General features: G+C 38.8%; 1 protein-coding gene and 1 non-coding gene across 11 annotated transcripts in view; both read right to left on the reverse strand.

Moving 5' to 3' along the window:
• Positions 1-16,450, reverse strand: part of CCPG1 (cell cycle progression 1) — a 91,705-nt gene that overhangs the window by 39,979 nt on the left and 35,276 nt on the right. For 6 of the 10 annotated variants that reach the window (XR_010151336.1, XR_010151337.1, XM_054666800.2 and 3 more), the window contains 3 exon segments: positions 14,689-14,940; positions 8,073-8,194; positions 2,400-3,805 (listed from right to left, as the gene is read on the reverse strand). Coding sequence is in view for 6 of the 10 variants with exons in the window: in XM_054666800.2 (XP_054522775.1) it covers positions 2,400-3,805; positions 8,073-8,194; positions 14,689-14,940 (1,780 nt within the window). In the remaining 4 variants the exon portion in view is untranslated. 10 annotated transcript variants of the gene reach the window in all.
• Positions 15,826-15,919, reverse strand: MIR628 (microRNA mir-628). The gene has a single exon (NR_035954.1). It is a non-coding gene; the product is annotated as a microRNA mir-628 (primary transcript).

Below are 16,450 nucleotides of genomic sequence, written 5' to 3' on the forward strand. Positions count from 1 at the left end.
TTGAATGTCAGTAGTTACCTCCAAACACAATTCTCATCTCCAATTACCCTTGCCCCAAACCTTGAATTCCCTATCTCAGTGGTACTACTATCCAACAACAGATGACCCAACCCAGAAATCTAGAAGTCACTGTTACTTTCTACTTCTCCTTCACAAGAAATATCAATGTTACTATTTTCCAAATGTTTTTTCCTTTCCTCTCCTACTAGTATTGTCCCAGTTTAGATGCTCATCAGCTCATGTCTGTATTATACTGACCACCTTCTAGCTTCACACCTTTCCCATCAATCCTCTAGGCTGCTACCAATACATTAGTCCCACCGTATCCATGGCTTTACTTTCTGTGATTGAGGTTTCCGTTACCTGTGGTCAACTGTGGTCTGAAAATGTTAAATAGAAAATTTCAGAAATAATTCATCAGTTTTAGGCGGGGCACAGTGGCTCACGACTGTAATCCCAGCACTTTGGGAGGTAGACATGTGTGGATCACTTGAGGTCAGGATTTCAAGAACAGCCTGGCCAACATGGTGAAACCCCATCTCTACTAAAAATATGAAAATTAGCCGGGTGTGGTGGCACGTGCCTATAGTCCCAGCTACTTGGGAGACTAGGGAGGAGAATCACCTGAACCCAGGAGACAGAGGTTGCAGTGAGCTGAGATCGTGTCACTGCACTCCAGCCTGGCTGACAAAGCAAGATTCCATCTCAAATAATTAAAAAAAAAAATTCGTAAGTTTTCAATTATATGCCTGTTCTGAGTAATGTAATGAAATAATGCAGTTCTGCTCCATCCCACATGGGATGTGAATCATCCTTTTGTCGTGTATTTACACTACCCACCCATTAATCACCTAGTAGCAGTCTGTTAATCAGATATACTGTTATCCTACCACAGTGTTTGTGTTCAAGTATCCCTAAGATAAGGATTATTAAGGATGATTAAGTAACTTAATAATGACCCCAAAATACAACAGTGATGCTGGCATTTGGATATGCCAAAGAGAAGCTATAAAGTGCCTCCTTTAAGTGAAAGGGTGAAGGTTCTCAAGAGAAATAAAAGTATGCTGAGATTGGTAAGATCTATGGTAAGAACAAACCTATGTGTGAGATTGTAAAGAAGGAAAAAGAAATTCATGCATAGTATATATAGAATTATGTTCTATCCCTGGTTTCCAGCATCCACTGGGGGTCTTGGAACATATATCCTGAAGATAAGGGGGGACTATTGTAATCTAAAATACAATATAATCTTATCCCACCCGCCTTGAAAATTCTTCAGAAGTTCTCCATGTCCTACAGGACAAAACCTTTAGCATAAAATGGGGCCCTTCATGGTCTGCATCTCTTATCCTCCAGCTCTACCCTGCTTCCTTAAAGCAGTGTATCTTCACATCTCCAAATGACCTTCCTTTTAAGTGAAATTCCCTTCCCTGTCTGCATAGCAAATCCTCATTTCTCTTCCAAAAGCTACTTTAAAAACTAAGTTCAGTTCAAAGGCCACCTCACTCAAGAAGCCTTTCCAAACACCTCCAGACAGCCTGAGGCCACCATGCCCCATACCTTAATTTCATTTATTTACTTAGCTTGTGAGCTCCTTTGAAGCAAAAATTTTTCACTTGTCTCCTCAAGGCAGCTTCACCTTTGTTCATTATAGGACTAGATAGCAGCTTAATGACTAAAGACACCAGAATCAGTCTCATTATTTTATAGACACATTATATTTATTCAGAAAGATTAAGTATTTCAAAGGTAAAAAATGAAGCTAACATTTGAAGATTAGGTAAGTTTCATGTTACAGAATATAAAGATGAAAATGGATAAAAAATTATTATGAAGTACACACATTAGAATTTGACTTGCTTAGTTTGCCTCTTTGTGCCTCTACCTTTATCAAAGATAATTATGTGACTAAGTATCATAACTAAGCTGGTACATGGAATGGACAAGTGAAAATAGGTGGGACATTAGAATTATTATATATGAGCTCTTCTGACTTCAGAGTAAAATTTGTGTTGCTCATTCCTAGCTTCCAAAAGTGAATAAATACATAAAAGATTAAAGGAAAATAATTTCACTTAAGGTGATCTTTTCATATAAACTATAATGAAAAGAAACAAACTTGGCCAAAGTAGGATTTTATATATTCTTAACTGATTTTTAAGATAAAAATTAAACCATTTGCTCAAGTCAAAGTGATCACGTTATAATGAAATGTTCCATTTGTAACAGCTAATAATTTTTAGACTCCATCTTTCAATTTATTCTGAATTCTCTCAGTGGCAATAAAGCACAACTCTTAGAAACGGTAACCTTACAAGAAACTCATCAAATCATAAAAATGCTATCCAATCTACAAATGTTACAAACTACTGTAATGACACGGTTTTATGTAAACCGACCTGGGTCCATATGGAGGGGAAAAAGTGTGACCAAAGAAGTGTCTATATATATATTCATCCAACTTCTCAAATACTCCATCATTATCTACTTCATATTCCTTCATGTTTCTAAGATAATCTTTAACATCATTAACAAAGTCAGTGAAGAGCTTCTGATCATGTATAAAGACACCGTTTAGGAAAAACTTATTGATGAACTGATCAAGTTCATTCCAGTGACAAAAAGTATCCAGTTCTTTTAACATGTACCTTTGAATTATCTGTCTAAATTCATCCATCCTTATAGGATTCACCACTGTGTTAAAAAGGCTCATGGACTCTTGTTGAGCACAATCAAATACACCAGAACAAGCCTTTCTGAAAGAATGAGAATTTTCTCTACAATCATGCCCAGGACTGCATTTCTTTGAATTTGTATTTTTTCTGAATTCTTTAAAGTGAACTGGCTTTTCTTTCCTTCCATCATTTTGCATAGCAGGGCCTCTATTATGATGGTTTTCTGTAGGTGCCTTATACTGTGGATGTAAATAGTCACTAAAAACTGTTCTTGGTTTTTCAGCTGCTTCTTTTGTAGCACCAAATCTTTTATTACCCTTTTCATCAAAGATATTCTTGGTGGTATCTTTAAAGTGTCTGAAAGTGGATTTAACTGAATCCGAGAATTTTTTCAGATTTTCCTTCACAGCTTCTTTAGCCTGCTTAATTTTCTCTTTATGATGCCTTACAAACTCCTTGGTAGAATTCTTCATGGCATCAAATGTTTCCTTAACTGAACCCAAAAATGTTTCCTTTGACTTATTTTTAGCCCTGTGGCTTCCTCTTCCCCCTTTCTTTTTTCCATCTGTTCCTTGTTTTCCATTTTGATCTTTTGCCTCAACATACAATCTTTCCCACAAATCAGAACGCTGCTGTTCGAAGGTTAGCTTCCGTTCCAGCTCAGTGAGTCTTTCTTGTAAGATTGCTATTTCCTTTTTTTCAGTATATACATTGGGAGAATCTGACTTGCCATGTAACTGACTATCACTTAACTGCTGGAGTTCCCCCCTTAAAGCCGTAGTTACTAGTCGTTCTCTCTCCAGTTCTCTCTTTAGCATCTTTGCTTCTGTCAACAGAGTCTCCCTTTGACTAAGAAAGCTGTGTTTTTTCTGCTTTTCCTCTTCCAAATGCTGCTTAAGTTTCTGATTTTCTTTAACTAATTCAGTACTTGTCCCTTTATCTTCCAATATTCTAATCTGTTCTCTTAGTTTGTTTAACTCTTCCTGTAATGAGGATAAGGCTTTTTCTTCCTTCTCCAGGGATACTCTTAAATACTGATTTTCTGTAGCAAGGTTCGTTTTCTGAGTTTCAAAGGACATCTTCTCTGCTTCAGTAAGTGTCCAACACCTTGCAAGATTTTCTTTCAATGACTACATTTTTTTTTGAAAGAGAAGAAATAAAATGTCAAGTGCTTTAAAAGCTGAATTTAAATCTTCAAGATATAATACCCCATAAGCTTTTGTGTCTTTACTTCTACAGATACAACCCCCCGGGTAGTATTTTCAATAGTATAAACATTGGGAAATACAAGGTTCATATGCAAGAAAACGCAGAGCAGAGAGCTACATCAAATTGAGAACTACAGCATGGTGGAACAATTTTTTTTTTTGAGATGGAGTCTCACTCTGTCGTCCAGACTAGAGTGCAGTGACGCAATCTCGGCTCACTACAACCTCTGCCTCTTGAGTTCAAGCGACTCTCCAGCCTCCCAAAGTGCTGGCATTATAGGCATGAACCACCGCGCCTGGCTGGAAGAATTTAAAAGACAGAAAGTTAGCCAGAGCTTGCAGGACTAAAGGCTTTTCTGAATCAGGAAGAGAGATTACCTTTTATAACAGGTAAAATTATTAGCTGGGCGCGGTGGCTCATGCCTGTAATCCCAGCACTTTGGGAGGCTGAGGTGGGTGGATCACGAGATCAAGAGATCAAGACCATCCTGGCCAACGTGGTGAAACCCCATCTCTACTAAAAATACAAAAATTAGCTGGGCATGGTGGCATGCACCTGTAGTCCCAGCTACTTGGGAGGATGAGGCAGGGGAATCGCTTGAACCCGGGAGGCGAATGTTGCAGTGAGCCGAGATCGCACCACTGCACTCCAGCCTGGTGACAGAGCGAGACTGTCTCAAAAAAAAAAAAATAAAAAATAAAAGTAAAATTACATCGAGAGCTGACTTACGGCTTCAAAAATTGTTTGTACTCAGTGTACCCTTCAAAGGATGAAATTCTAACAATCTTAGTCCTATTTGAAACGTTTTAGTCCTATGCAATTAACATTTCTAAGTAAGTACAGATAAGCCATAAATTCTATAACCATGTTAGAAGACAGACTGAATCTTGAACATTTATAACTAACTTATCCAATTTTATGGTAAATTTTTGAAGTGATTGTCACCCAGATTACAGCAGTTCTGTAATCTGTACAGATTAATATAACTCTGAAGATTAATCTATAGATTACTATAACTGAAAGTCAGCACCCGTGGTAGAAATCATGGTCAATTCGGCTTATAGAATTTTACTGCTTCAATAAGGGTATCCTTGACTGATTTGAATTTTCTTTCAAACATATGCATTAGTAACAAAATCTAACCAAAAACAGTCAAAACTTAAACAATATGGTTCAACAGGTTCTTAAAGCATTATACATCGAGTTAAAAATATCCTATGTATAAATCTGCAAAATGATACTTAAATTTGGCTTAATTTATCACAAACGTTATGGTTACCCCATTTGAGTCAGAGCAGTCAATTACCTGGATTCAGAAATAAGAAAAAAAAAAAGGAAAAAAAAATACAAGTCCTTTAAGAGAATGACACTAATATACACTTGAAAAATAACTATCTGAAATGACTGCTTCACTTTCTGGCTCATTAATCTCCAGAGAACAAATAAAGATTTAAAATTTAATCACAGTCATTTCATCTGCTCTACCTGTATGAGAGAAAAGAAATTTCTTCTACCCAACAGCAGTGGACTGTGGAGTAGAAGAGACCGATGCACTGGTGTGGCATAATCTTGAAATGCACAAGCACAGGAAGCCACAGGATGAAAGAAGAGTACAGCATTCCTCATGCAGTAAATATGATGTTGACATAAGTGATTGATAAGCAGATCCTGACCAGGTCTTCCAAAGAGCTTCAAAATCTATCTGATCCACACTTAACAGCCAGAAATAAGAGATCTGTAAAAACTGACTCTCTAGCTGGGCACAGTGGCTCAATCCTTTAATCCCAGTATTTTGAGGCCAAGGTGGGAGGATCACTTGAACCCAGAAGTTCCAGAATAGCCTGGGCAACAAAGTGAGACCCCATCTCTGTGAAAAATTTAAAAACCAAGTTGGACATGGCGGCGTGTGCTTGTGGTCGCAGCTACTTGAGAGGCTAAGCCAGGAGGATTGCTTGAGCCCAGGAAGTTAAGGCAGCAGTGAGCCATGATCACACCACTGCACTCCAGCCTGGGCAATAAGAATGAAACCCTGTCTCTTAAAAAACAAAAACAAAAAAAACAGGCCAGGCGCAGTGACTCACGCCTGTAATCCCAGCACTTTGGGAGGCCGAGGCAGGCAGATTACCTGAGGTCAGGAGTTTAAGACCACCCTGGCCAACATAGTGAAACCCCATCTCTACTGAAAATGCAAAAAATGAACTGGGCATGGTGGAGGGAGCCTGTAATCCCAGCTACTTGGGAGACTGAGGCAGGAGAATCACTTGAACCCAGGAGGCAGAGGTTCCAGTGAGCTGAGATCATGCCACTGCACTCCAGCCTGGGCAACAGAGCGAGGCTCCATCTCAGAAAAAAAAAAAAAAAAAAAAAAAAAAAAAACCCAAACCCAAACCAAACTACAAACTCTCTCTAGAGGTTTATGCGTGGTGAGTTTTCCAAAAGCCAATGTTATCCTATGGAACCAGAAAACACTGTGGTGAAAAAGAAAATGGCATCTTCTAATACAGGTAGGAAAAACTGAACTATTTATAATTAACTTCAGAAGTACCTCCCTGTGTCTACAGCCATAACACCCTAAATGCGGCCAGTCTCCTCTGATGGCAGAAGCTAGGTAGGGTCTGGCCTGGTTACTACTTGGATGGGAGAAGTACTTCCCTGAAAGATACAATTTAGTTACAAAGTAGTATTTTTGTCTTTTCAAGAAATATAACCCGTAAGGGAAGCATACATAAATTAAGTGTGAGAATTGGGGGTGGAAAAATGAAGGAAAAAACAATAGCTTACTTTTCTTTCTTTCCTTTTCCTTTTTTGTTTTTTTTTTTTTTTTGAGACAGTCTTCCTCTGTGGCCCAGGCCGGAGTGCAATAGTGTGATCTCAGCTTACTATAACCTCTGCCTCCTAGATTGAAACAATTCTTGTGCCTAAGCCTCCCAAAAAGCTGGGATTACAGGTATGTGCCACCACACCCGGCTGATTTTCGTATTTTTAGTAGAGACAAGGTTTCACCATATTGGCCAGGCTGGTCTTGAACTCCTGGGCTCAAGCAATCCACCTACTTTGGCTTCCCAAGGTTACCAACTTTGGGAATTTGGGAGGTTGCCACCACACCCAGACATAGCTTATTTTTCTACCCTGCATTTCTCTCTACATCCTTCCTAGGAAAAAACTAGATAAGAGACCAGCTATTTTGCTGATCCTCATAAACCCACAGAGGTGTTAGGTAATGACAGAATGGACAGTACAGTCCTGTGAGACGAGATCTAGGTGAGTTATAGGTAGAAAAAGATAACATGCTCTCCCTTCCATCAGAATAAAAAAAACAATGGAAAGGAATAGCTATGTCCCCTGATCAAGAGAAGATCTTAGAGAGGCTATAAAACCACAACTCTCCTCTTTCCCTCCTGCCAACTGAAAATGTTTGCTTCGCTCTGTGAAAATAATGTTAATAAAAATGTCTATATACACATATAAAATGTCACTTATAAAAGATGTTAACTATAAAATAGCAGCTAGGGATAAGAGTTCTTAAGTCAAATCCTTAAGAATCAATTAATTAGCTCTCCCAAACAAAACAAAACAAAACAAAAAAAGGCCATGGCCGGGCATGGTGGCTGACACCTGTAATCCCAGCACTTTAGGAGACTGAGGTGGGTAGACGGAGGTCAGGAGTTCGAGACCAGCGTGGCCAACGTAGTGAAACCCCGTCTCTACTAAAAATACAAAAAAATTAGCCGGGCATAGAGGTGCACACCTGTAATCCCAGCTACTTGGGAGGCTGAGGCACAAGAATCGCTTGAACCCAGGAGGTGGAAGTTGCAGCAACCTGAGGTTGCACCACTGCACTCCAGCCTGGGCAACAGAGCGAGACTCCATCTCAAATAAATAAACAAACAAACAAAAACAAACTAGCTCTGCCAGTTGCTACCTTGAGAAAGTCACTTAACTTTTCTAAACCTCTTTTCCACCTATAAAAGTTAGTAATTGCTTAATTCACATGTTGTGAGAATAAGAGAAATACTCTATATGGTACACTCGTGACAATGACTAGGACACACTAAATACCCGTACTCAATTCAACAATGATCAGCATTATTACTGATTTACTAATCTGCACTAATAAGCACAATAAGCTCTAACTAATAAGCAAAATAATTACTAACAATTATTTTAAACACTGTTAGTGGTACATACCTTATAATCTATAAAAGATTCTTGTTCCTGTTGACACTGGGAAAGATAATCCTTCATATCATTCAATTCATCTTCATGTATCTTTCTGACTAACTGTTGACGCTTCTGAATCTGAATTGTGCCTAAAATAAATATTTTTATTAAAGGTATGTAACAAAAATATTATCATTAAATGTTTTACATATTTTTTAATATTGGTAATCTGCATATAAACTATGTAGTCTTTTGTTTTTTTGTTTTTTTTGGGTTTTTTTGTTTTTTGAGAAGAGTCTTGCTCCATTGCCCAGGCTGGTATGATCTCAGCTCACTGCAACCTCTGCCTCCCTGGTTCAAGCAATTCTCGTGACTCAGCTTCCCGAGTGGCTGGGACTACAGGCAAGCGCCACCAGGCCCAACTAATTTTTTATAGAGACAGGGTTTTGCCATGTTGGCCAGGCTGGTCTCAAACTCCCGGCCTCAAGTGATCCACCCACCTTGGCTTCTCAGAGTGCTGGGATTACATGTGTGAGCCACTGTGCCTGGCCATAACCTATGTAATCTTGACAATCATTTCATTCAGAGTATCAGCATTTCACCGTTCTTTAAAAATTCTGATTACATAAATAGAGAATAAGTAACTGAGGCTGGGCACAGTGGCTCACGCCTGTAATCCCAGCACATTGGGAGGCCAAGGCAGGTAGATCATTTGAGGTCAGGAGTTCAAGACCAGCCTGGCCAACATGGTGAAACCCTGTCTCTACTAAAAATAAAAATAAAATAAAAAAAGAAAAGTAAATGAAAGCCCATGATCAATCATTCATCAAATGGTGGTGAACGTTAACGTAATATAAGTAAGGCCAAGTAGGCTAGTTCTTAAAAACATTTATTTACATACACCCAGGAACATTTAAGCAGTTCACTATCTTTTGTATTAAAACACACAGGCCAGCCCATATGGCTCTAACCAAGAGAACAATTTATGTAATGTTCTTATCTTACTATATTGAAGGCACTCAGCTTTGTTGTTTTGGGGTTATCTTTTAAGTACAAAAAGTGTTTCAGCCTCCCTTATACAGAGAAATGAACAAACCCTGGTATTTTTTCACAGGTCATAAGTCAATAAGGAAAAATGAAAACCTTTTTTTTTTTTTTAATATTTTGCCTTAAGGATACAACAAAGCCCAAAAAGTACAGCACAGAAAATAATTGGCTAATGGCGATTGTGCACCATTCTCAAGGCCAAATTTGTTAAGAATTCTGCAATGGTTAAATCTGTACTGGAGTAGCACTGTCCTTATCCCAACAGTGATAAAAGAATTGGACAGGCACAGTAGCTCACGCCTGTAATCCCAGCACTTTGGGAGGCCAAAGCAGATGGATCACCTGAGGTCAGGAGTTCGAGACCAGCCTGACCAACATGGAGAAACCCTGTCTCTACTAAAAATACAATATTAGCCAGGGAGTGGTGGCATGTGCCTGTAATGCCAGCTACTCGGGAGGCTGCGGCAGGAGAATCGCTTAAACCCGGGAGGTGGAGGTTGTGGTGAGCCGAGATCGCGCCACTGCACTCCAGCCTGGGCAACAAGAATGAAACTCCGTCTCAAAAAAAGAATCTTAAACCAACTAGGATTCTTCATATTTTCATCCTAAAAATAAAAATGTTACTTTACTCAGACATGCTGTTCACATGTGTCATGTATGGGGGGAAAAAACCACGAAATCAAAAATAAGGCAAAATGCAGTTAGCAACCTTAACGTTACATCTACTGAGTATAGATACTATAGAATTTTACAAAGAAAGGATGCAGTGATCACTATTTCTTCCCTTACTGCTATAAAAATTATTTTAAATGTCTTCAATACATCTTGAAAAACACCAAAAACAACTTTTGCCAATTTACAGGTAACTGTTACATAGTCTAGCTATGATATTCTGTGTTAGAATTCATTTCCTCTCTTTAGATTTCTCAATTTATAGAAGCATGGCAAGCTTGTTTCAAAATTACTCAGCAGAATCCCAGATTTTTTTCAAATGTTGAAATTTATCTATAGTTCCAAGAGTAACAGAAAACTTCTGCAATTTCTATTTCAAACTGCTGAGATTAATTCCTTTGCCCACTGGAAAATAATCTAAAACTGTGTTGAGGTCTGAATTCAAGACAGTATAATATAGCATATGCTTGATTACTGTTTTAATGTGGCCTTTTACAATATTACTGACTAATCACTTGGGGGTTTTTCCTGCACCTTCAGCTACCTAAAGTCTTATCCTCAAGATACAATCTTTGGCCTAGTCATGTCTACAAATGCTGCCTATTTTACCATGTTGCACCGCTGTCAGATTTTGCTATCACTCCTATTAAGAATTCCAAGCTACAGATCTTGTCCTAACTTCTCATCAGAGCTTCTAGCCAACACATCCAGCTGTGTAGGGGGCCTCTTTGTAGGGTGGAAAAAAAAAAAAAAATCAAACCTCAACACCTGCCCCAAACCAAATTTGTCTAGAACAAATTTGGGTAAAACCAAACCAAACTGTGCTTACCATCTATTTATCATCTGGCAAAACTTCCCCAGTAACCCCAACTCCAAAAGTGAAGCAGCTAGCACATTTTCTACAATTTAATAAATTGCCATTATTTTCCATTATTCCTTCAATGTCCCTTATTCCATTCCCACTGTTATTCCAATTGTCAAGGTCCTCCTCACCAAATATCCAGATTACAGAACTCTTAACTGACTGACTATTCTACATTTTTCCATACCACCTTTTCCACACCAGCAGAAAGTTCCGGCACTTTTTTCCCTAACCTGATAGCAGGTTACTCAATAAATCAAATTTTCCTATCTAGATTCCAAGATGTTTTACAATACACAGTTGACCCTTGAGCAACATGAGTTTGAACTACATGGCAGGATGCAAAATCCAGGTATATGGAGAGGTGACTTTTCATATATGTGAGGTCCGCAGTCAAGGGACTTTAGTACGTATGGATTTTGGTATGGGGGTGCATCCTGGAACCCATCCCTCATGTATATCAAGGGATGACTGTAATAGCACCCCACCTATTCCATTATTTCTCAATACCTACACTCTGCTGTAGTCCAAGCAGTCTTTTCACTGCTCCCAAACCCAAGATTACTTCTTCCTCAGGTTATCAGATTCTCTGTCGCTGGAATGTTCCACCTTCCCTTGAGTCTATCATAAACTTACTATGATTAGACACAACTTAAATCTTACCACCTCCAGGATAATTCAGTAAGTGTATCCTTTGAGCTGTAATTCATTCTGTGCTCTATAACTTAGCATCTAGATATCTTGTTATATAATAGTCTGCCGAAGAGCCAGGTAGTCTATCAATACTTAAAGCAACTCGAGGAGAAAACCAAATCAATTGAACTCCATTGATGATTTGGAATGTTGATAGTCACAAGCAAATGTAAGAATAAGAAAGACTGCTTTCTCATGAAACTTTTTAATAAAACTTCTGGAAGCATTTTCAGAACCAAATACCTGGAGTACACTGCTTCACTATCCTTAGTCATGCTAGCTTTCTCTTCCCTGCAGTATAGATCTGCCAATTCAAATCTGTATGGCACCAGGGCTGGCAAACGCAGAATGATTCAATTAGTAATATGGTATTGTTAAATTATTATAAAGCGGGCCAGGCACGATGGCTCACGCCTATAATCCCAGCACTTTGGGAGGCCGAGGCAGGCAGATCACTTGAGGTCAGGAGTTCGAGACCAACCTGGCCAACAGGGCGAAACCTCATCTCTTCTAAAAATACAAAAATTAGCCAGGCGTGCTGGCGGATGCCTGTAATCCTAGCTACTCGGGAGGGTGAGACAGAAGGATCGCTTGAACCTGGGAGACGGAGGTGGCAGTGAGCCAAGATCATACCACTGCACTCCAATCCAGCCTGGGGAACAGAGCAAGACTCTGTCTCAAAAAAAAATAAAATTATAAAGTGAATGAATGACTATGGGGTGCAATGACCGACTTTACGGTGAATAGAAAATTCAAAACGGCTCTGAAATCAACTCCAAAGAATGTTGAGATCAGTGCTGAAATTTAAAAATGTGATGTCTTGCCAGGTGCGGTGGCTCACGCCTGTAATCCCAGCACTTTGGGAGGCCGAGGTGGACAGATCACCTGAGGTCAGGAGTTCGAGACCAGCCTGACCAACATGGAGAAACCTCATCTCTACTAAAAATACAAAATTAGCTGGACATGGTGGTGCATGCCTGTAATCCTAGATACTCGGGAGGCTGAGGCAGGAGAATTGCTTGAACCCGGGAGGCGAAGGTTGCGGTGAGCCGAGATCACGCACTGCACTCCAGCCTGGGCAACAAGAGCAAAACTCTGTCTCAAAAAAAAAAAAAAGTGATGTCTTTTAAGTAGTGACTTGGAAAAGTCATTTAGGTTAGGTCTTGTATGTTAATTCAACTAATCTCATTACTATGTAGGCCTACTTCCTAATATGTTATCCAGGCTTTTCATAGCCTGAAAAGGCTAATATCAAGTAAAGGACAATGTTTTATTAATTAACTATTAAGGTAAATTTTACTAATAACCAAAATCCTACATAACAGAGAAGTAACTTCTCATTTTGAAAGCACTTCTGTAAAATTATTTTTCTACAAAATATTCAAAGGTCATGTAAATGGTGAAGTTTTAATGCAATTTGGATTAACACTTTAAATCACTATCCAATTTTTTTTGAAGTAAGAAAAAAAGATTAAGATAAGATCTTCTCCATTGTTACCCTCATGTTTACTTGTGGAGGGAAAATCATACTCAAATACTTATTGATTGTTTCAGCTAGATAGTCTATAAAGGTAAATATATATTTCAAATCAAATCTTATTACAACAAATTTCAAGAAAGGATACAAATAATAGTATCTCAGTATTAAATTCAAGCAGGTATCCATCAGAAATCTAAATACATATTTTTATTAATATAAATACAAGAAACACATCTTGCAAGCTCTGACTTTAAACAGGTATTGTCTTCATTAAGTTTATTCTAACATTACGCTATGTTGAATAATATACCTTTTCCACAAATCCACATAGGGTACATGTAATTCTTCAATCTTTGCATAAGAAATACATTTTTCGAAGGAACTAGCAAAACGAAAAGTTAAGACTGTGGATTATGCAGGCAAAAAAATCTAAAAGTAGTTAATATAAAGCAAGCTAAAATTTGGGAAGTTGACAAGATCTAAGACATTTCCTTTTAAAGTGTCTCTACCCCAAATTCCAATATAGCAAAGAGAGTCAAAGTTCAGGTTTCAAATACTCCAGTCATTGTACAAACACATACCTTAAATAAGAGACTCAGGCCAGGCACGGTGGCTCATGCCTATAATCCCAGCACTCTGGGAGGCTGAGTGGGGTGGATCACCTTAGGTCAAGAGTTCAAGACTGGCTGGGTGCGGTGGCTCACGCCTGTAATCCCAACACTTTGGGAGGCCGAGGCGGGTGGATCACAAGGTCAGGAGATTGAGACCAGCCTGGCCAAGATGGTGAAACCCCGTCTCTACTAAAAATACAAAAAAATTAGCTGGGCGTGGTGGCAGGCGCCTGTAGTCCCAGCTACTCAGGAGGCTGAGGCAGGAGAATCACTTGAACCCAGAGGCAGAGGCTGCATTGAGCCGAGGTCACACCACTGGACTCCAGCCTGGGCGACAGAGTGAGACTCCGTCTCAAAAAAAAAGAAAAAAAGAAAAAAAAAAAAAGAGTTCGAGACCAGCCTGGCCAACATGGCAAAACCCCGTCTCTACTACAAATATAAAAAAATTAGCCAGGCATGGTGGCGGGCGCCTGTTATCCCAGTTACTCCGGAGGCTGAGGTAGGAGAATTGCTAGAACCCTGGGGGTGGAGTTTGCATTGAGCTGAGATTGTGCCACTGCACTCCAGCCTGGGCGACAGAGTGGGACTCCGTCTCCAAAAAACAAAGGAGAGATTCAATGGTCTGTGAGACTCCTAAATGAAAAAGTAAAGTAACACCAATAGAATACCTTCCTCTTCTCACCCAAAAGGCATTTAAAAGCTTTGAATTGATAACATAATCAACATATATAAACAGTATCAATCATAATAAAGAGCAAAGTATAAGAACAAAGATGACAAACTCTCGATTCATGTGAATCACAGAAGCAACAATGAAAGTTACAAAGTATGATACTTACATGAAACCTCAAAGTAGAAATAATGAACACTTATTATTTACACATTTCAAATGTAACTATTTCAACTGGGATTTAAATAATCTTCCTAATAAAGTCACACTTCAACTTAGTTTAAGTGTGATTCTAAATGTAAATGATTTGCCTCATGGTGAGCATTTCAGATTTTTAATCTTCCAATCTTTTAACTTTAAAAGAGTCACAAACATATATGGTTATTATCCTTACATTTCTTAATAACTACTACCTTATTTAAATAAAAAGCTTTGTGAGATAGGCAGCACCCACTTCCCGAATGAGAAAACTGAGGCTCAAACAGGCTTCAAGTTTTCAAGGCCATACATTTAATAATGGCACTGAAAACAGATCCCAAGAGTCCTCACTCTTAAGTTCCTCTACACTATCCCATCAGGTTATGTATAACACATTTTTGAGTACTTACCATAGAAATGGCCAAATCCCATGCTGATTGCAATCACCAAAGCAAGTATAACACACTTATTGAGACCACTACTGAACTGACGTTTACTCAACTCCTTAGAAGGTTCAGTTTCTTGTTCAGCAACTAGCCGGTCTTCAGATTCTGAAGCAGAAACGGTCTTCTTCCTAGCACGGCGTCGTCTAAAAGCAGGACTGGGCTGATTACTGGTTTCATCACTACTTGATTCATCGTCACTAGGCTGAGATGAAAATACTATTAAGAAAAAAGTTGACATTTAGCTATTCAAAATCTTGGAAAAGCTTTCCCAGTAAAAATTATTTAGAATAATCAATGCCATCCCTTACATGCCTTTCTACATAAGATAGCCAAAAACAAAAACCAAACAACATAAACAAAAACACGGGTTTTCAACTCATCAACATAAAGCCAAAACATAAAGCATTTCAAATGTGATACACAAGAATCTGTTAATCATACTATTTGGTGCTTTGAGAGCCTATCTCTGTTTTTTTATTTAATCCTCCTCGCCTTATAGTTTACACTATTAGAACAATCTTTCATTCGCATAGCCTCAAGTTTCACTGCTGGCCAGGAGCAGTGGCTCACGCCTGTAATCCCAGCACTTTGGGAGACCGAGGCGGGCAGATCACCTGAGGTCAGGAGTTCGAGATCAGCCTGGCCAACATGGCGAAACCCCTTCTCTACTAAAAATACAAAAATTAGCCGGGCATGGTAGTGCACCTATAGTCCCAGCTACTTCGGAGGCTGAGGCAGGAGAATCACTTGAACCCGGGAGGTGAGCTGAGATCCTGCCACTATACTCCAGACTGGGAGACAGAGCAAAACTCTGTCTCAAAAGAAACAAAATTTCATTGCTATTACAGGTATAAACAAGTATTATTTCTGGAAAGAAAAAAAAATACTCTCTGTCTCTTCATTCAGTTTCAAAGAGGTAATTTAAGTGCAACTATTTAAGGAACACAGGAAAGTACACAAGCATTTCCTGTGACTTATAAAGTAAAATAACTACCAAAAGTTTCCTTGGGTGTATCTGGTCTCTAGTTTCATTTCCAACCTAATTAGCCCACGATCAAGGTTCAAAGCACTGTATTTTAACATAGGTTTCCAGAAGTCAGATGAGCCCTTCCCTTCGACTGCCACTCTTACTAGAAGGTTATTAATTTTACCCTCTAGTAAATATGTCAGCATGAGGAAGTGACACAACAGCTATCTCCGATATTAAGGACTATTCTGGTGCTGCTCCTTTATGAAAATAATAGTAGAGAAAAACAAACTAGTCGGGAAAATTTGCACAAGAAATCCCAAGTCCAGGAAACAAATTCCCTGGAAAAAATCACCTTCAGTTTTTTCCAAATGCATAATTTCTTAACACCGTTTCTTATGTCAACAAACTATATGTTGACACAGAAGCTTCAATTACTCAGAAATAATTTCCACAAGCTACTTAGAGGAAAAGCACTAAAAATAAGGATAAAATACGAACTCGAATACAAAGAGCTCTAAAACAACAAACATTCATGCTCCAGAAAAGCAAAAACAGTTCTTCAGAAGACAGGATATCCATGCCACAGGAAAGCTGGTGATTTAGGTTAGGCAATATTTTTCAGAGATGGATCATGGAGTATTCAGTTCACTTTCACACTTACAACAATAAACACAAAGACAGAAGGCACTACTGAAATGAATGAATATTCCTAATATTTAGTGATACAGATGCCACTGAGAGATCTTTTTGGTCATG

The sequence above is a fragment of the Pan troglodytes genome, chromosome 16, assembly GCF_028858775.2.
Source record: "Pan troglodytes isolate AG18354 chromosome 16, NHGRI_mPanTro3-v2.0_pri, whole genome shotgun sequence".
In the NCBI taxonomy this organism is placed as follows: Eukaryota; Metazoa; Chordata; class Mammalia; order Primates; family Hominidae; genus Pan; species Pan troglodytes.